Source organism: Vigna umbellata, chromosome 1 (assembly GCF_029865625.1).
Source record: "Vigna umbellata cultivar VRB3 chromosome 1, Vumbellata_1.0, whole genome shotgun sequence".
Lineage (NCBI taxonomy): Eukaryota > Viridiplantae > Streptophyta > Magnoliopsida > Fabales > Fabaceae > Vigna > Vigna umbellata.
Genome location: NC_142165.1, coordinates 49,473,879 through 49,494,079, shown reverse-complemented (window position 1 = coordinate 49,494,079; position 20,201 = coordinate 49,473,879). Strand labels below are relative to the sequence as shown.

General features: G+C 32.1%; 2 protein-coding genes across 2 annotated transcripts; both read left to right on the top strand.

Annotated features, from left to right (window-relative positions):
* The first annotated feature begins 293 nt into the window (after positions 1 to 293).
* On the top strand, positions 294 to 2,267 carry LOC148205609 (protein NRT1/ PTR FAMILY 4.5-like). The gene is made up of 3 exons (XM_088111476.1): positions 294 to 650; positions 725 to 1,296; positions 1,400 to 2,267. The coding sequence occupies exons 1-3, from the start codon at positions 321 to 323 to the stop codon at positions 2,265 to 2,267; spliced, it is 1,770 nt and encodes a 589-aa protein (XP_087967602.1). The 5' UTR covers positions 294 to 320.
* Positions 2,268 to 14,673: 12,406 nt separating this feature from the next.
* LOC148205608 (protein NRT1/ PTR FAMILY 4.5-like) lies at positions 14,674 to 18,124 on the top strand. The gene is made up of 5 exons (XM_088111472.1): positions 14,674 to 14,806; positions 15,156 to 15,373; positions 16,037 to 16,480; positions 16,595 to 16,722; positions 17,076 to 18,124. The coding sequence occupies exons 1-5, from the start codon at positions 14,701 to 14,703 to the stop codon at positions 17,950 to 17,952; spliced, it is 1,773 nt and encodes a 590-aa protein (XP_087967598.1). The 5' UTR covers positions 14,674 to 14,700; the 3' UTR covers positions 17,953 to 18,124.
* The last annotated feature ends 2,077 nt before the right edge of the window (positions 18,125 to 20,201 follow it).

Here is a 20,201-nt window from a genome sequence, read left to right as displayed (position 1 = left end):
TGAATGACAGTGACCTTATTAATTATGAGGCATTTGGAGTGTACATAATTATCTTTTACTCATACATTGCTTAATTAGTTGGATCATGAATGTATATATATAAGCGATGAGAATGGTCTTTCCATGCTGTATTTTAGTATACACTACTTCCATTTCTTTTGAATTGGCTATTCAAAATTTTTCATCAGAATCATGGTACTATATTTGCTTTGTTTACTACTACATGCATGCACCGATTTTTAGTTATGCCCCTTGCATATTCATCTCATGTCTTCATTTGCAAGCAGGAAAATCGAGTTGCTGATGGGAATGTAGAGAGGATGCAGCGGGAGGGAGAAGATCAGCTGGTTGTTGAGGGAAAGGTTGATTGGAAAGGAAGAAAAGCTTTGAAATACAAACATGGAGGGATGAAGGTTTCATTGCTGATAGTTGCAGCATTTGGTATGGAGAACATGGGAACTCTGTCACTGGCAGTGAACTTGGTATCATACTTCAATCAAAACATGCATTATGAACTAGCAGATGCAGCTAACATGGTGACCAATTACATGGGTGTTAGTTACATGCTCTCCATTGTGGTGGCCCTTCTTGCTGACACTTGGATTGGCAGATACAAAGCCGTTGTCATTTCTGGATTCTTCGAGTCTTTGGTAAACTATCTCAACACTCTTTTTCAGTGATTCAACACAACGTAGTAATATTTATCAAGTGAATTCTGTTGTAGGGACTAGCATTGCTTACAATACAGGCACACAAGGCTAGCATAGAGTCACCGGTTTGCAACGTGTATGTGAAAGGTGGAGGTTGTGAAAAGGTCAGTGGGAAGCTGGAAGCTTTTCTCTTCATAGGGCTCTACTTGTTGGCCTTTGGCAGTGCAGGTGTGAAAGCTTCCTTGCCCTCACATGGTGCTGATCAGTTTGATGAGAGAGACCCTAAAGAAGCAATGCAAATGTCCAACTTCTTCAACTGTCTCTTCTTAGGACTCTGCATTGGTGGTGCAGTCAGCTTAACGTTTAATGTCTATATAGAAAACAATAATGGCTGGGTCTGGGGCTTCGGAATCTCCACAGCTGCTATTGTTTTCGGCACCGTAATCTTTGCCTTAGGGTTACCACTATACCGAATTCATGTTGCACGCATAACAAACGGAATCATGGAGATATTACAGGTCTACGTTGCTGCAATTCGCAACAGAAACCTTCCCTTTCCTGCAAATCCTAGCCAACTATATGAGATTGATAAGGACAAAGAAGCTGCAGTAGAAATAGAGTATCAACCTCATACAGATATTTACAGGTTCAATCCCACTTCATGTCTAAAATTAGTAATACTTGATGCTTCTTCTGGCTGCTATATTGTATATAGCTAGTTTTAAACGCATGAAATTTCCTTTGCACAGGTTCTTGGACAAAGCAGCCATCCAAAGGAATTCTGATGTTGAAGCCGAGAATCAAAAGACTCCAAACCCATGGAAACTATGCAGAGTGACACAAGTGGAAAATGCCAAAATCATTCTGAGCATGCTCCCTATATTCTGCTGCTCAATCATAATGACCCTTTGCTTAGCACAACTCCAAACCTTCTCTATTCAACAGGGCTCCACCATGAACACCAGGATCGCCAAGCATTTTCACATCCCACCTGCATCCATACCAATCTTCCCAGTTGTCTTCTTAATCATTTTTGTCCCTTTCTACGATCGCATCTGTGTGCCCTTTCTAAGCAGATTCACTGGTATCTCCACTGGGATCACGCACTTGCAGCGCATAGGAGTTGGCCTAATACTCTCATCCCTCTCCATGGCAGTGGCAGCAATCATAGAGGTGAAGAGGAAAGGAGTTGCGAGAGACAACAACATGCTTGATGCATTTCCAGTACTGCAGCCATTGCCATTGAGCATATTCTGGCTTTCTTTTCAGTATTTTTTATTTGGCATAGCTGACATGTTTACCTACGTGGGACTTCTTGAGTTTTTCTATTCAGAGGCACCAAAAAGCCTTAAATCCACGTCTACATGCTTTCTGTGGTGCGCCATGGCCGTTGGCTATTTTCTGAGCTCCATATTGGTGAAAATCGTGAATAGAGCAACCAAGAATATTACTGCAAGTGGAGGCTGGTTAGCAGGGAACAATATTAACAGAAACCATCTTAACTTATTCTACTGGTTACTTTCCATATTGAGCTTGATCAACTTCTTCGTCTATTTGGTCGTTTCAAAGAGGTACAAGTACAGGCCTCAACACTCTGCAGTTACTGGTGGCAGATAAAGGTTTAACTGAAATATGATTAATGTGTAAGAGTGAAAATTACTGTGGCTTCTACTTTTCTTTCTTTTGTCAAATGTATAGAGCTGCACATTTCTCTTCCTTGTACTGTCTTCATTTAGAGCCCTAGTTTCCAAGAAATTCGAGTGAAGTTTTTAATTTACCTCAGTCATATCATTTCTATATATCTTTACTTTTATGAGATGTTCTAAAAATTAATGGAAAAAAACAAAACAATCACGATGAAAGGTATCATTTAACAAAATTGTGTAAGTATAAAAAGTTATATATGAAAAATGTGTGTTAAAAGTATTTGTTTTCATTAAAAAAGTATGTGTTAATGATGTATTTTTTCATTAAAAGACACAAAATAATATATAAATAAAATTAACTTGCATGAAAAAAAATGTATGAATGCTCCTTAGAAACGTTAGTTGGTTTCTTTTACTATCAATATTATAATAAAATATAAATAATTATTATAAATATTATATATTATTAATTATTTAGGTTTCAAATATTGCATATGATTAATTTCTTTTTCTTTTCAGCTAGGCAGTATATCTTTGTTATTATATATAATTTTCACTTTTTATACATTTGATTACTCAATGAATTTTTTATATTAATCTTATAGATATGTCAAGGACTCTTCTGAGTCGCTGAACTCATTAAGATATATGAATCAATACCTATATTGAGAAGTTTGTTTGTACACTTGTATGCTTCTTTAAAGGTAGTAATCCTAAAGTTTATGCATCTAATTTGTAGAACACCTTCTCCATTTGTTTCTTATGTACTGAGGTACAATTTTGTGATTTCTGTTAACAAAATAGAATGGCCACCCTTTTTCCAATACAAGTTTTATTGCAAAAGTGGTTCCAATAAGCTCAACTTCAATGACACACACATTGTCAATAAAAGTAGTGAAACCTATAATTCACCCGTTCCACAAAAGATCCCAACAGAGGCTGTAGAACTAGGCCTACTTCATCAATGTTTCATTTGATCATCCCAATACTAAAAGCCTCTAATGAAAATTCTAAATTTAAATTTTTCTCTACTAAAAATATGTGAATAATGTGGGTGTTACTCCCTCCACCACCACATTTTCTCCCTCCACCTCCCCAATTCTATTACATATTTTTTGAATTACAAAACTAACCTTTTATAATTACAAAAATAACCTTTTTACTTTTTAATCCTAATTATTTATTTTAACCCTAAAATCTATTTTTCTACCCCTTCTCACCCACCTCCCAACCTTCTCAGATTCTCACCCAAACTCCATCACATTCGTTTCTCATCTTCCATTTTTCCTCCATAGGCCTGATATGCCTCCTCCTCAAAAATACATTATTAAAATACATCAAAATATATTCAAAAATAATATATCAAAAAATATAAATTATATTATTTAAATATCTTCAAAATCAATATAAAAAAACTGTAAAATATAAACCGTATAATCTTTAACGGATGTCAACATCCGTTTAAGGGGAAAACGGATGTCGAAACGGATGTCGACATCCGTTTAAGGGAAAACGGATGTCGACATCCGTTTTCCCTTAAACGGATGTTGACATCCGTCGACGGATGCTCACATCCGTTTAACGATTACGGTTTATATTTTAGGGTTTTATTACGCACCTTCACGCCTCTGAACCTCTCACGCCTCTGAACCAGCACCTTGAAGCACCACCCCACTCACGGCTGAAGATGAATTGTTTTCCCCACTTTCAATCTTACTAAACACAAAGTCCACCACACTCTCACGTCACAATTCTATAAAAGAGAAAAAGAAGTGGAACATGAGAGACAACCAACAATGGTGGAACGTAAGAGTGAACCTGAGAAAAATAATAAAGAGAGAGAGGAAAGAATGATAAAGAGAATGAATGTTCACGTGAGATTTTAAATAATATTAACCCTAAAATTTTAATAAGGGTAAAATAGGAATGAAAAAATAAAAAAAAAAGATAAAAGGGGAATGGGGTGGTGGAGGAAGCAAGTTGTGGTGGTGGAGGGAGTAACACCCGAATAATGTTAGTCATAGTTAAACATTATGAAAGAAAAAGTTTTTTGGGTCCATTAAAAAACAAGCTATTGTCACTAGTGCAAAATTGATCTTTAACGTCACCTCATAGACGTCCGTCCACCAAAACCCCAACGTAAATAATTGACCGGTGGCATAAATGTAAATAATTGAGTGTGGAGACGTCCGTCCTAGACGGGGCCGGACGTCTATAATACAGTAGACGTCCGACCCCTCTAACGGACGTTCAAGGGGTTGACTGGTTCAACTACTCTGTCAGCCTCTTGAACGTCCGTCCTGGAGGGGGACGGACGTCTATATATATTAAACGTCCGTCCCCCTTCAGGACGGACGTTCAAAAGACGTTTAAAATAAGGACTTACTAACCAAAACGCGAACCCGCGAAGAGTTATGCGAACCCGTGAGAGTTCCCTCTGCGCCTTGCATTTCCAGGTTGGTTTTTATCTGTTTTGGACCATTTAATCTTACTTTTATTCCGATTAAATTGTTCAGTGATGAAATATCTTTCATTTGAACCGATTAAAAGTCGTTTTCTGTGCATTTTTGTGCAGTTTGTAGCGTGTTCTTGGGCGGCGTTTTTGGCCTACGTTTTAGGTCGTTTACTCCTCCATCTCCCTCCATTTTCATTTCGAATCTGCTCTTCAGACGTGTTGCAGTGCACAAACAAACGTCCAAACCCTGTAATCCTAAATAACCCGTAAATAACCCTAAATAACCCGTCTAATAAAGCCCTTTCTTCAGTAGTGTATAGACGTCCGAGAGGTTCACAGCGGACGTCTATATAGACGTCCGCCTGACACAGCGGACGTCTATATAGACATCCGGCCTGACACAACGGACGTCTATATAGACGTCCGGCCTGACACAACGGACGTCTACATAGACGTCACCCACATAGACGTCCGTTGGAGGTCGGACGTCAAAAGACCCACAGAACGGACGTCTATAGCCCGTTCTGCACTAGTGTGTCCCTTAGTCAAAAATAGAATTAGTCTCGTATCCAAACTTTGATTCAATTTAGTCTTCCAATTTTAAAAACATGTGAAATTTAGTTATTTTAATCAAATTTAACTCAAAAACATATTTGAAATTTTAAATAAACTTAACAAAATTTGATTAAAAAATTAAACTCACATAGTTAAAAAGATGGATGATTAAATTATCCAAAATTTAAAAAAAAAACTAATTTCAATTTTTGCGTTTGATTCTAAATTCTAAGCATCAGTAGCTTTGTTTGTTCTAAAAAATGTTGTAAATATTTTCGTCTCGGATTCAAGGAAAGATTCTAGGAGTGAAAAGGACTCAATAATTTTAGAAATGAGAGTTCTTTCACTACACAACTATTGTAGTGTCTGTCTCCTGACTGGGTCTTTTATTAGATTGGATTAAGAATAAGTCGGATAGGAAATTCCATTTGTAGGGAGAGAAAAGGCAGAAGAAAAATCTGCTATACAGACTAATTGAATTGAAAATTGATGAGTGCTTCCACATTTTATCAATATTCTTTAGATAAATTAGATTTAATAGCTTTAATTTAGCTAATTCACTTTTGTAATATTAAAAAAAAATATTCTTTATATTTTCATATTCTATATTATAATAAAATAAAAAAGTTTTGATTCTAAAATCGAATAAAAAAGAATTTTTTTTTATAAAGATATATTTAACATTGCGTTATATATCAACTCAAAATCTTAAATTATTAGTTAAGTCTTTGCAATGTTATTTAAGATGTTCACTATTTAATAGGAGACATTTTACTCAGATTTAGACTTCAACGACTTAGTCTCTTTTATATTATACTATATATGAGGAACATGTACACTTTTAGCATAATTAATTATATTATTTATCATTCTTTAGTCTATAAATATTTCTTCTTATAATTTAGTTTTAGCATAGAAATATAAAAGAGAAATTAATTAGAAATAATCTTAATTATTTTTATTTTTATTAATATTGATATTTTTTTTAAGTATGTCGATGAACGCGTAAATTTGAATAAAGTGTTCCCAAATATAAAGAATTTGTTGGAAATATTTCACAATATTTATTTGTATCCAACATGAGAATCCGTATGCACTGCAATAAATAAGAAAATAATGAGAGACTCATATACCAGCAAATTATTTTTATAAATATTTTTTATTATAATTTCTCCTTTTATGTTTTAGTAATTGTGTTTTATTATCATAATAGTTATATTAAATTTGTAATTATATTTATTATTCTTTTGTTATCATAAAACGTATATATATAAATTTTATAGCGTCTATGCTTTTATTAGTTTATGAAAAATAGTAAAAGTCATGAAAGTTTGATAGAAGGATATTGTATATCTTTGCGATGGACAACTACAAAATATGGTCGCTGTTAAAAACAAAAAGATTTATAAATTAGTTATTTTAATTTAAAATCAAAAGGCGTTTTATTCTCAATTTTTTAATCTCTTAAATAGTATTTATTATTTTTATAATAATTTGATTTAAATTTTTAAATCTAAATCTCGATGCAATATTTCAAATTAAAGATGTCGTTCTTTTATAGTAAACTTTTGAATTCTAATATTGTTGTAATTTTAGTTCATCTTAATTTAAAATTTTAGCATGCTATTCTAATAATAAAGATTGTTGCATTTTTAAAAGTTTTATACATGAAATTTTAATATAATAAAATATTTATTATTAATTATAAAAAGACCGAAAAATAAATTAAAATTACACTATATAATAAGGTAATTTATCCAATTAAGTGTTGAGAGTCAACTCATTATAGTGCGCTGGTCTTTAGCAACCTTAGCCGGCTAGCTATGTTGAATTTGTATCAGATTGAGACATCAACAGTGGCTCCAAAAAACCAACAAATGGATCTGCTACCCCACCACAAAATATAATCAGTAAAGCAAATTTAAATTATTCTAATTTTAATCGTCATCATCAAAATATATATATTTATGTGAACACTTGACCATTTACTCTTTTATTTAGATTTTATTTAAAATGTAACAACAAAACTTATTTTCTTGTAATGATATTCATGATACACTTTTTATGTTAATTTATTGCTCAGTTAGAGTGCCCAGGATTTATTACAAGAAAGGGGCAAACGAATTAAACAGAAGCACTAACTATTAAAATTAACTATATTTTTGTTGTTGTTAAATTTGATTTTTATATGATTTATAGTTTTAAAAAATAGTCCCTATCTCATGACTTTCATATAGTAGTATGATTGAGATTTAATGTTTGGATAGTTGTTAGAATTGAGATACGGAAAATTTATAATATATAAGCTATGATATATAAGCGAGTATTAAAATCATCTTATAAACTAATTTATAAAAAGATGAATTATATTTAAAATAATATCATTATTATAGTATTATATTTTTTTATATGTACTAATTTTAATATTTTGAAGTATATTAATTTTTTAATATATTTTAATAAAAGATTGAAAAGAAAAATCTAACACGTGTATTTCATACATATCCATTAGGTATATTTAGTGTTTCCATTGTGATTGGTGCGTAATAATGAATTTTGGAAAATTTTTGAGTGAAGAATTGAAAGTTATTTTAAGTGTGATCCAGGTCATAAGATGTCTTTTTATGGGACCACAACAGGTTTACCTCATCATTACATAGCTAAATAGTCTTTGAATAAATAATTTTACTAAAAATTTTAATAAAAAAGGCTTTATAAGTTTCATCATGGGATTAACAAATTTCATAATCTTTGATGTGAAATTCACTTTCTTTTTTTTCTTTTAGCGAGGGCGTTCCAATTCACTAGTATATAAAATAGTGACATAATTAAAAATAGAACAATTAAACTAGTATATTTACATGCTTTGTTAATTATTAAATTTATGAATATTTTTAGAAAGGTCAATTTTTAATCATTATATTAAGTATTTATTGTCTTAGTTTTAATTAACAACTCAAGTAAACTCATAAGAATGATTTTAAAAAACAAAAGGCAGTTATGATGCAATGTAACTAATTATTGGGAGACAACATATAATTGGGACTTTGTGAAAATATAAATAAATTGGGAGATAACATGTTCAACTAGATATGTCTTAAGGGCGGTTAATATTCTGGTTTTATTTTTTCTATGGATGTTTTTTTATATTTTTATTAGTATTGATATGTTACATGAATTATAGCAGTGGTAAGTATTTTTTCATTAACTTTAAATAAAATTTATTATATTTAATAAATTATTTAAAAATTATATATTTTTACAATATTCAATGTATTTATATCAATTATGTAAATAAAGGAAGATTACATACATATGTGTATTGTTATTTGTAAATAAAGGAAGATTACATACATATGTGTATTGTTATTAGTAAGAGTTTAAAAAAATTGTGTTTTAGAATTAATAATGTGTTTAAAGTGTATTTTTCTTTGTAAGAGTGTAAAAAATTGTGTTTTAAAATTAATAATGTGTTTAAAATGTTGAGAATTGAGTATTTTAATATTAGAAGTTTAAAATATAAATAATGTTTTTATAATACAGTTTTATTATTTAAAAATACATATTCTTTTAAAAAAATTCTTCTAGATCTTTCTTTCTTCTTTTAGAGGTTTTTTCACCTTTTGTTCATTTGTTTGAAGATCGGAGACGACTAGAGTGATTCTTGTGGCGACTTTTTCATTTATGTCCAATCAATTTTTTTAATAGAGTAAGTTGGTTTTTTGTCCATTTTCTTGGTTTGTATGTTCTTTTTGAGCTTGTAAATCATCTTGGTTCGCATGTGTTTGAGTCTTCTATACGTGTCTCTACTAATGAATGATTCTAATGATATGTCCTAATCGTTTTTGTGTGGTTCCTAAATATAGATAGGACATCCTCATATGCTTCCTCAAGGATTAGTTTATCTGTCATACTTTTCGAAGATTGGGAGATCAGAGGTATGAGAGTCTCCATGATAGCTGGTGTAAAAGGCAGCAGGTCATCCATGTTGATTATTTGCACGAATGGGTTTTCCTTGCTAGGCCCCGTGTTGTCCTCGTGGTCAGTCTTGCATGAGTCTTCTCTAGGTTTAGTTGTGGCAGACTTAGTGAGGTTGGGTTGGTGCATGGGACACTGAATGTCGAGTGCTTTGCTCTTGACGCATGACCGCATTCTCAGCCTCGAGGGATATTAACTTGTCATCATAACTCCTTTGCATTTCCTCCATATGGTTTTGTATGTTCCTCATAATCTCTAGCTGGTTCAGTTGGTTCTTTAACTCTTCTATCGCGACGTTGCTCATCATATTCCTGGTAGTCATCATAGGGGTTTTGTTCATTGAATACTCGACTTCAAGATGGGTGCCAAAATGTTTTTGGGTGTAAGGTTGAGGTCAACGGTCCAAAGTCTGGTGAGTCGTTTGGGGTCCAAAAGTTGTCTTGAAGTCCAAGTACTAGTGCTTCCACTCGGAGGGTATCTATAGAAGGCACTTCGATACCAAAGTCAGCTTAATATTGATAATTCAAATATTAATAGTGTAGTAAACGCAAATCTCCTACTTTCTTACCTCAAACATATATTTATAGATTTTTTAGTGGGCTTTTGATTAACATCGGCCTAATTACAACCAATTGTGAGTAATCACACTTTACTTCTAAGTTAGTCAACATTAATATTAATTCTCCTTATTCATGACCGACCGATTCATTTCCATGACTATCCAATCTTGATTATGGCTCGCATGAATCAAGTAAAGGCTAATCGTCAAATCCGTAGTTGACCAGACAGTCATACAATATGATTGCCAATTATTTCTAAAATAACATAAAAGATACAAAACCATGACACGTAATATTATTAAATCTAATACAACGTGCATTGCTATATATAAATATCATTTCTAATTATATGCAAATAGTTTGAGTGATAGATGTAACATCCTAAATTTAGTAGTATAAAACCACTAAAATAAGAGCTACAAAGATGATAACTTATAAAAGGAACTTGAGATTTTTTTATAGAAGAAATATCTACACTTAAAGAATTTCAAGAGCTATTTATACTGATGCTTCTCCCTCACTCCCATGCTGAGATAATTGGAGATATGTCCTCTGTAAGCATCACAAAAGAGAAACATACACAAAGATAAACAATAAAAAAAAACAAGGGTAAGTTAGAATACAAACAATTAGTGATATATATATATATATATATATATATATATATATATATATATATATATATAAACATTTAAACATTATACACATGATACACATATCACACCAACCAACTAAACACTTTATGCATGACTATACTTTGACTAAAATGTCCGGACTTAGAACGAATGTCAAGCTATGGCGGGTTATGCACTTGTGGTGACTTCTACTGCTTTACAAAGTCATTGCCAATGGGTTTTACCCTACCACACTCACAAGGTTAGTTTGTTCCACGCCTTAGATCATACTGGAAGCACTCAAGACTAAGACCTCCTACTACTCTCACCACATGTGTCAATCTTCTATATGTGAGAATGAATGACCATTAGAGTGGCAGGATAACCCTCAAGACTGAACTCCCTGCATTCAGACTAAAGATACTTGAAACTACACCAAGAATTCCACCTTGGAACTCACTTTCACAACTTTGAAACACTTTGAGCCCACATACATCTCTTCAATTTTACATTGCATAATAATACATGAAAATAGTGATCATACATTAAATAACTAGAAACACCATTACAAGTCATTATGAGTCACATAATAACACAATTTTTCTTTATAGAAACTTGGTACTTACACTTAGGCAAGGAAAACATCTTTGGAACCCTCACCAACAACTCCAGAAGGGTCCAAAACTCCCAAAACGATCTAAAGAACGTCGAAAACAGACATATAGAATCCTGAAAACTCTTCAAACAGGTTTAGAGGTGATTTCTGAACAACAATAATCGATTATCATTGTCGAGAGCTTTGAAGAAAATATGACCCTATGACTAGAATAATCGATTATCAAGTGAGATAATCGATTATTCTTATCAGTATTTTATAGCAACTTGATTTTTGTGGTATTGGCGAATCTTGGATATATCCAAATGATCAATTTAGAATCTTTAACACTAATATTGATATGAAAACATGTTTATAGATGAAAGTAGAGTATTACATTGGTCATTTGGATAGGAATTAGATGTGCCAAACCAACTCAACAACTCAAAACCCCCAAAATGGACTAAAAACCAACCTAAGATGCAATTCTCACCTTCATGACAGATTTTCACTAGTTTGAACCTCTATCCAAGTCCTAATTAGTCTCATAACCTGTTTCAAACTATCCAAAACAGATTAAACCCCTTACTTCAAAATCTCACTACTCAAAACCCCATTTTTACACTAAAAACACTATAAACTTCAACTATACACTACCTTTTCATTACAGATCAAATTTCAATCACATTATACCTCCAACAACTCTTAATTTACCTCATGACAACACCTCAATAACAATTTTTCCCACATTAGCCCCAAATTCTCAAACTCACATATGACCACCCCCCCCCCCCCCCCCCCCCGTCCCCCTTCCTCCCCTTTTAGGCTTAAAACTCAATAATTTGATCAGCTCTCACTCCAAGCACTTAAGTTTAGTTTTCAAATATCAAATCAACATTATCACACACAATCATGACAACATAGAACATCAATTTCACACCATTCCAATCATACACACATCATACTATCAAGATCACAAATTAACATACATACTTATTTATCAAAATCATCTATAACTCAAAGAAACACTAAATTTATAATACCAACACAACTAAACTTGGTCTAGCTTCCCTTACCTTACACTGAAGTAACGAAACTCTATAAACATCGAACTCTTGCTTAGAGCTCAAGGAACTCTAGAAACACATACAAAACGTTGAACAAATATCAGAGAGAGCCCTTATGACCTTTGGTCAATAGGAAACTAGGAAAGGATATTACAACTCACATGCGACAATAGATCATTAAGCATGATCTCAATTAAGAACGAAAAGAGAAAAAGGAGTCGAAACTTACTTGCTCTATTAAAGAGATTGATCGGGTAGAAACATAGACATCGTTGTCATGGTTGATTAAGTACCTCCTGATCGTCAAAGAGATAACTCAGGAATTAGAACTCTTAGAGAAAAGGTAGAGAACTCTAGAAAAGTGGTTTCTAGATAGATGATACGTTTTAAAATAATGAAATTCGTTTATAACAAAATTATTTATAATTAAACCATTTAATATTAAAATAAGTGAGTTTCACTATTTTTAAACTACTACCACTTTTAAAATACCATTTTATGGGAAATACTCTCGAAGGTCTCACTTGCAATCCTTCAAATGGTTGGTGCAAGAAGTCAAAGTGCAACTTTTTCTTAGTTCAATTTTTCTATTTTTGGTTTTCCGTTTTCATGTGTAACTAATTTGTTGCAGTTAAGGGATGAAAAACCCCAAACCCCAGCTAGATAAATACAAAATTTTTCTATAATTGAAGTGTAGTTCTTTTAAATTGATTATTCATCTTTGTTTTGTTTTTGATGCGTCTATATTACTCACTTTTAGTTGATCTTGGATTTCTATAAATGATTGAAAAATTGTAAAAGTAATTAAATTTTGGATAAACCTTGTATAATTTGTGTATATTAAGGGTGAAAGAGTTCATTCCCGTTGGACGATATCATAACGGAATAATTTTTTAAATATAATTATCATATTAACATAAAACAAGATGTCTTAGTGATCATGATTCATTATAATATTGTAAATATGATATCATTTACGAGATACACATTTTTCATTGATTACTATATTTATTATGTATGTTATATATTTTGTTAAATTAAGTGTCAAAGTGTGATTAAAGACATCCTCATATTATATAATGAATTTTAAATTTAAGTTAATTCTACAAAAACTAATTTATAAGATAAAATTTGCACTTAATTATATATTAAAAAGTCGTTTTATCTCTAATGAATAGATATCTAACACATCCCATTCTATATATTAAAAGGTCGTTTTATCTCTAATGGATATATATCTAACACAACCCATTCGATTAGAGATAAGATGATTTTATAGTATATAAATAAATGTAAACTTTATCTTATAAATCGATTTTATACTAAGTTTTCATTTAGTGATTTATATCAATGCTCAATCCTTTTGTTGAAAGTGAATTTTGGTCCATGAAACAAACTAAGGAATGTTTCTGGGCATACAAATATGTACAAATTATTGGGGGAGGGGTTGTTGTTACAGTCTCTGTAGAACTTAGGAGATTTTATTTTTTTGCAAAGGCTGAGAGTATAAGAAGATGTTAACGAACCATTCACATCTACAAGACTGACAACTAAGTACAGATTGCAGAAACACCATAAGGACGTTTATTTCTTACAATGTTTCTTAACGCAAGAATTCTATGTCTGCATTCCTTCACTATCATTATAACAAAATTCTTGTGAGTAGATGATTGATGAAATAATATGTAAATAGATTGTTTTGGAAAACATCTTTTGTGATTGTATCAAAGTTACTATATGGTATTTGTTTATGCATGTAAAAAGTGTATATTGTAAGATGATATCGTGTATTTACCTGTAAAAGGATTAGAACACTTCAAATGTTCTACTTTAATTTTATCACATATTTTGCTTATAAAAAGAAAAAAAAAAAAAAACTCGAGAAGAACTTTAACTTAAAATATCTGCGCGTCGACAATAAAGGTCCTTTTAGCAACATTTGAAAAATATCGCTACATAGACAAGTGTAGTATAAACTGTATATGTTGGGGACTTTTAGCATTTTAAAAATGTATACTAATAATTGAGATATTTTTCTAAAACTTAAAACAAGTGGAAGAAAAACTTGAACTTAGTCATATGTTGTGACGAATGCTGATATCCTGAGATGATAAAATACCTTGTGACGTAGATAATTAAATAAGAAAAATTTTGTACTCTTCATTATGCTTCTTGTGTTGGTGCTGTTATTAGAATCTTACAGTGGGAGAGTCGGCAAATTTCATGTAACTCAATTCGCTATCAACCAAGAACAGTGCACATTCTCCTTCCGTAGAACTGGTCATCGGCCAACATATGATGGTGACCCTATTATGAGTCACCATCGCTCATTTGGTGAGTGCATAGTTATCTTTTATACATGTAAATCGCTAAGGATGAAGCTTATATAAGGAAGATAATGGTTTATAGTGTTATACCATACTTCTCTTTCTTTTTGAATTGGCTATATTCAAAACCTTTCTGCATAACCATGGTATTTCATTTTTATTTTCCTTTGTTAGTTATATGCATAGCATGCCACTTATTCTGATCATCATTTGCATGCAGGAAAATCGTGTTGTTGATGGGAATGTGAAGTGGATGCAGGAGGAGAAAGCAGAGGTGGTTGATGGAAAGGTTGATTGGAAAGGAAGAAAAGCTTTGAAGCACAAACATGGAGGGATGAAAGTTTCATTGCTCGTACTTGGTAAGCTAGAACTGGTGCAGTATGAGTTCATGAACATTTTCCAAAAGAGTAACATGAAAATGAAACAATACAAATTAAGGTTTGTGGATTAACCAAGAGCAAGGAATATGAATTCCATCTTCACTTTTTCTCTTGGAGTCAAAGTCTAGTTAGCTGCAACGTGGGAGCTAATAATTGCTGAAGTGATACCATGGTTACTTATACCACTAAGAAAAAACTAACAGAAAAAAGAGAAATCCTTAATTGAATGATCACTAACCATGTAACTTTCATTACATATATACTGTGATATGTTTGATGCTTAAATAGATTAATTAATTGTACATAGTGTATTTGGGTTTGGATGCAGCCGCAATTGCTATGGAGAACATGGCAACTCTATCACTAGCAGTGAACTTTGTGTCGTACTTCAATGGAATTATGCATTATGAACTAGCAGATGCAGCTAACATGGTGACCAATTACATGGGTGTTAGTTACATACTCTCCATTGTGGTTGCTGTTATTGCTGATACTTGGATTGGCAGATACAAATGCGTTGTTATTTCTGGATTTTTTGAGTCATTGGTAAGATCCAAAATTACCTTTCCTTTGCATAATAGTACAACTTATTAATCATTCATTATATATATTACAATTGGGATGTTAAAAAAACACATTTTTTTCAAATATGACTGTGAAATTACAAGGTTTGATAAGGAATAATGGCCCTTTGACTCTAAGAGTAGAGTGGGAAGAGATAGATAAAAGGAAAAGAGAAAAATACGAGAAGTAAAAGACGAAATGATTGGAAACGAAAAGAAAGATAATAATAGTGTACTATAAATATGAAAACCTGAGTGTGTGAAAAGATATGTAGCCACTGCTAAGTAAGAAGCGTAACTAAGGAATTGCGTATTGAATCGAATTGCATAGTAAACTTGATTTTAGTGTGGAATAACCGATTCTTCTGGTTTACAAATAGTTTTATATATTTATTTCGCTGTTCCAGGTGCTCATTTTACTGTAATTTGTGACTCACTATTTCTATACACGTTAATTGTTCAGCAAATTCTTCTTCCACCTTCAAATTTTTTCGTCCACTATCTTATGAGTATATAAATTCTCATTTTTGTCCTTTTATATAAAAGTATAGTTCCCAAATGAATTTTGTGGATGAGCTCAAAAGCTCTTTTATTCTGGCTCATTAAAATCTTAAACAGATGAGTAATGTTGTGAATTATAATGTAGGGACTATCATTGCTTACAGTTGAGGCACACATAAGAAGCCTGAAGCCCGATATTTGCAACGTGTATGTGAAAAATGCAGATTGTGAAAAGCTGAGTGGGAAGCAAGAAGCATTCCTCTTGATTAGCCTCTACCTGTTGGCATTTGGCAGTTCAGGTTTGAAGGCTTCTCTGCCATCACATGGTGCAGATCAATTTGATGAGAGAGACCCCAAAGAAGCAATGCAAATGTCAAGCTTCTTCAACAGTCTCTTGTTAGCAGTTTGCATTGGTGGAGCAGTGAGCTTAACGTTTAATGTCTATATTCAAGACCACAATGGTTGGGACTGGGGTTTTGGAATCTCCACTGTTGCTATTCTTCTCGCCACCATAATCTTTGCCTTTGGATTGCCACTCTACCGAATTCATCTTCCCAATACCAAAAACGGCATTATCCAGATCATACAGGTTTAGATAGACTACACAAATTCTTGATATCTCTGTCTAAGTACTTCAAACTTTGATCATTGTTGCATTGATCAAACTGTTTGTTTTAAATTGTTGGCTTCTATTTTTTTACAGGTCTACATAGCAGCCATTCGCAACAGAAACCTTCCCCTTCCTGAAGATCCTATGGAATTGTATGAGATTGAACAGGACAAAGAAGCTGCAGTGGAAGTAGAGTATCAACCTCATACAGATACTTTCAGGTTTAATCTCACTTGTGACTAAAATTAGTGATATGTGCATATTTTACTTGATGAAAGCCAAAGCACTAACATGATACATGGTTAGAGTAAAAGGCCTTAGATTTCATCTTTTATAAAAATAAAAGCTTCTTCTGCCAGCTATATATATATATATATATATATATATATATATAGATATATATATATATATATATATATATATATATATATATCTATATATATATATATATATATATATATATATATATCTATATATATATATATATATATATATATATATCTATATATATATATATATATATATATTATCACTCCAATTCCACTGCATTTAGTTTTAATATTCTTCTGCATAGGTTCTTGGACAAAGCAGCTATTCAAAGAAAATCTGATGTGCAAGATGAGAAACAAGAGGCATCAAACCCATGGAAACTATGCAGAGTGACACAAGTGGAAAATGCCAAAATCATTCTGAGCATGCTCCCTATATTCTGCTGCTCAATCATAATGACCCTTTGCTTAGCACAACTCCAAACCTTCTCTGTCCAACAAGGCTCCACCATGGACACAAGTATCACCAAGCATTTTAACATCCCACCTGCATCCCTACCAATCATCCCAGTTGCCTTCTTGATCATTATAATCCCTTTCTATGATCGCATTTGTGTTCCTTTTCTACGTAAACTCACTGGTATTCCCACCGGCATTACTCACTTGCAGCGCATAGGAGTTGGCCTAATCCTTTCCTCCATCTCCATGGCCATTGCAGCAATCATAGAGGTGAAAAGAAAAGGAGTTGCTAGAGACAACAACATGCTTGATGCATTGCCAGTAAAACAGCCATTGCCACTGACCATATTCTGGCTTTCTTTTCAGTATTTTGTATTTGGCATAGCTGACATGTTTACCTACGTGGGGCTACTTGAGTTTTTCTATTCAGAGGCACCAAAAGGGCTTAAATCCACATCGACCTGCTTCCTCTGGTGCTCTATGGCCATTGGCTATTTTCTAAGTTCCATGTTGGTGAAAATCGTGAACACTGCCACCAAGAATATTACTGCAAGTGGAGGTTGGTTAGCAGGGAACAATATTAACAGAAACCATCTTAACTTGTTCTTTTTGTTCCTTTCCATACTCAGCTTCATCAACTTCTCTGTCTATTTGTTCGTTTCAAAGAGGTACAAGTACAGATCTCAACACCCTGTAGTTATCAGTGGCAATTCAGAGGACTGAATACTAACAGTTCTTCTGGTTTAACCTTTGAAATAATGTTAAGGCTTATTGAGATGAGTTAAATTGTGGGGTCAATAGTTTTTCATTTTTAAATTTAAAATGATAAAATCATAGTGTACGATTTTATATTTCTATTTCATTTTGGTATGAAAGTGGTGTTTTTGTGATTTAATATTTTAAGTTAAGATATTATGATTGAAGTATCTAAGTTAATATTTTGTTTGAGAAATTTTGAATATAATAAAATTTAAATAAGGAAAAAATAAGTTTAATAAATTTTCAACTTTACTTAATAGGAGAAGTATTTGATTTAAATTTGTTTTTCAATACACTAATGTTAAAAAAGAAAACAAAATTTTATATATATATATATATTTGTGAAATGAGAATTTTTTTTTTCTTTTATAATATCAAAATATCATCACTCTTATAATAGTTATCGGTTCACAATTAAAGATACATAGTACCTCATAAGATGTTTCAATTTTGATTTGATTTATAACTCATGCGTTAATTTTAAACTCCTTTTAAATTAAGTTTCATTTTATTGGTGTTTGAAAAATCTCTAATACTCGTGTATTTAATATATGAACATTGGAGGAAAAAAATCTAAAACAACATACCAACAAAACACCATAGTAAACTAACACATTTAAAAAAACAGAGTAAGAAAAAAAAACGAGTATGAGAAAATTTTAAATATGTAATAAATAAGTTATTTAAACAAATAGCTTTCATATACTAACTATACTAACGGGAAGATCAAGAAATTTTGCTCAATTAAAAATTGTACGATTAAATTTTGTATGAAATTTATTTTGTTATACGTGTATATTCTCTTCGTTTTTATCCCATCAATCATTCCTTAATTACTCAATCATTCAACAATTTCTATAAAATCCAACCAAAACCTATAATTGTTCATATTTATTAAAATCAACAATCCAACATTAGTCCACACAATTCTACTCCAAAACCTCAATCACATTTTTGTAACATAGCTTAAACAAAGGAATATATCTAGATGCTGTTTGGGAAGATTAGTGTATTAAATAGACTTGTGAAATTCTACATTTGTCATGCTTGCTTTCAAATCCTTTAGTGATATTTCAACATTCAGGACCAATGTCTCCAACCAAGTCATGATAGGATTAACCCCACTAACTTCGTAAGTATGATTCTCTTTTATATCATATTGTGTGTCATGTGAAACCTCTCTCGACTCACACCACCTAGATATTTGACTCTATGCGAGTGAGATACTAGTTGAGTCAAGATAATTGTTAGGGAAAAACAACAAGTGTATTAGTCGCACGTAGCAAGTAATAAATATCGTTCTTTCCACAAGAACTTGTATAACACAGAACAACTATCACAATTCACAACTCAATTAGACCATAAATATTATAAAAATATAAAGCAACTATTTTTGTATTTTTATCAAACAATTGGTGTGCAACAAGAAATTTAACTTAAATTATTTACAATTGTTAAGACTAGATTTCATCAACTTCATACCCATTATTCATACACAATCATCTCAATTCTAAATTCATGTCTAAAGCAACTCACAATATTACTCAAATCCTATTATTAGTGACTTTGAACCTATGATAACTCATCAAGTTCCAATTCTTGGAATCCTCGATAAGTAATTATGCATTAAGTTCAAGAGTATTTAAGATTACTACTAAATCATGTTCTATCCCTAGATACAAGCTTCATTAGGTATTCAATTTCAATTCTAGGTTCAAAAGGCATTTTCAAACACCTCAAGCCATGAATGATCAAGTCACAAGAAGCATTAAGCATAGAAATCAAATATTAACTTTGAAATGAAAAAAAACATATGTATTAACATAAAAAAATACATAAGATTCAGTTTATTACATCTAATCTCAACAAATAGGGTTAGCTTTGAACGGTGGAGAACCTAAGGTTTACAAATTGAAGAGATAAGGAAGAAATTGAAACCAAAGAGAGATGCATGCCCTTCCACAAAGTTCTTTGATTCTACTCCATGCTCCAATCGCACTTTCTCTTCACATTTCCATCTCCAATTCTTAACCCATCTTCCTCTTCAACCCAAAAGGAGAAAAATGAAAATTGATAAAGATTGAAGCTCAAAGAGGAGAAGGGAGAGCTTCCCAGCACCCCAAATAGCGTCTAAAGGTCTCTCTGAGTCGCTCTTGGAGAAGGATGAAGTGTGGGAAGAAAGAATTCCAAAAACCCTTGCAAAACATGATTAA

Coding starts and splice junctions, on each gene's coding strand:
- LOC148205609 (XM_088111476.1), top strand. CDS start 321: ATGCAGCGGGAGGGAGAAGATCAGCTGGTTGTTGAGGGAAAGGTTGAT. Junction 651..724: donor CTGGATTCTTCGAGTCTTTG/GTAAACTATCTC, acceptor ATTCTGTTGTAG/GGACTAGCATTGCTTACAAT. Junction 1,297..1,399: donor CCTCATACAGATATTTACAG/GTTCAATCCCAC, acceptor TCCTTTGCACAG/GTTCTTGGACAAAGCAGCCA.
- LOC148205608 (XM_088111472.1), top strand. CDS start 14,701: ATGCAGGAGGAGAAAGCAGAGGTGGTTGATGGAAAGGTTGATTGGAAA. Junction 15,374..16,036: donor CTGGATTTTTTGAGTCATTG/GTAAGATCCAAA, acceptor ATTATAATGTAG/GGACTATCATTGCTTACAGT. Junction 16,723..17,075: donor CCTCATACAGATACTTTCAG/GTTTAATCTCAC, acceptor TCTTCTGCATAG/GTTCTTGGACAAAGCAGCTA.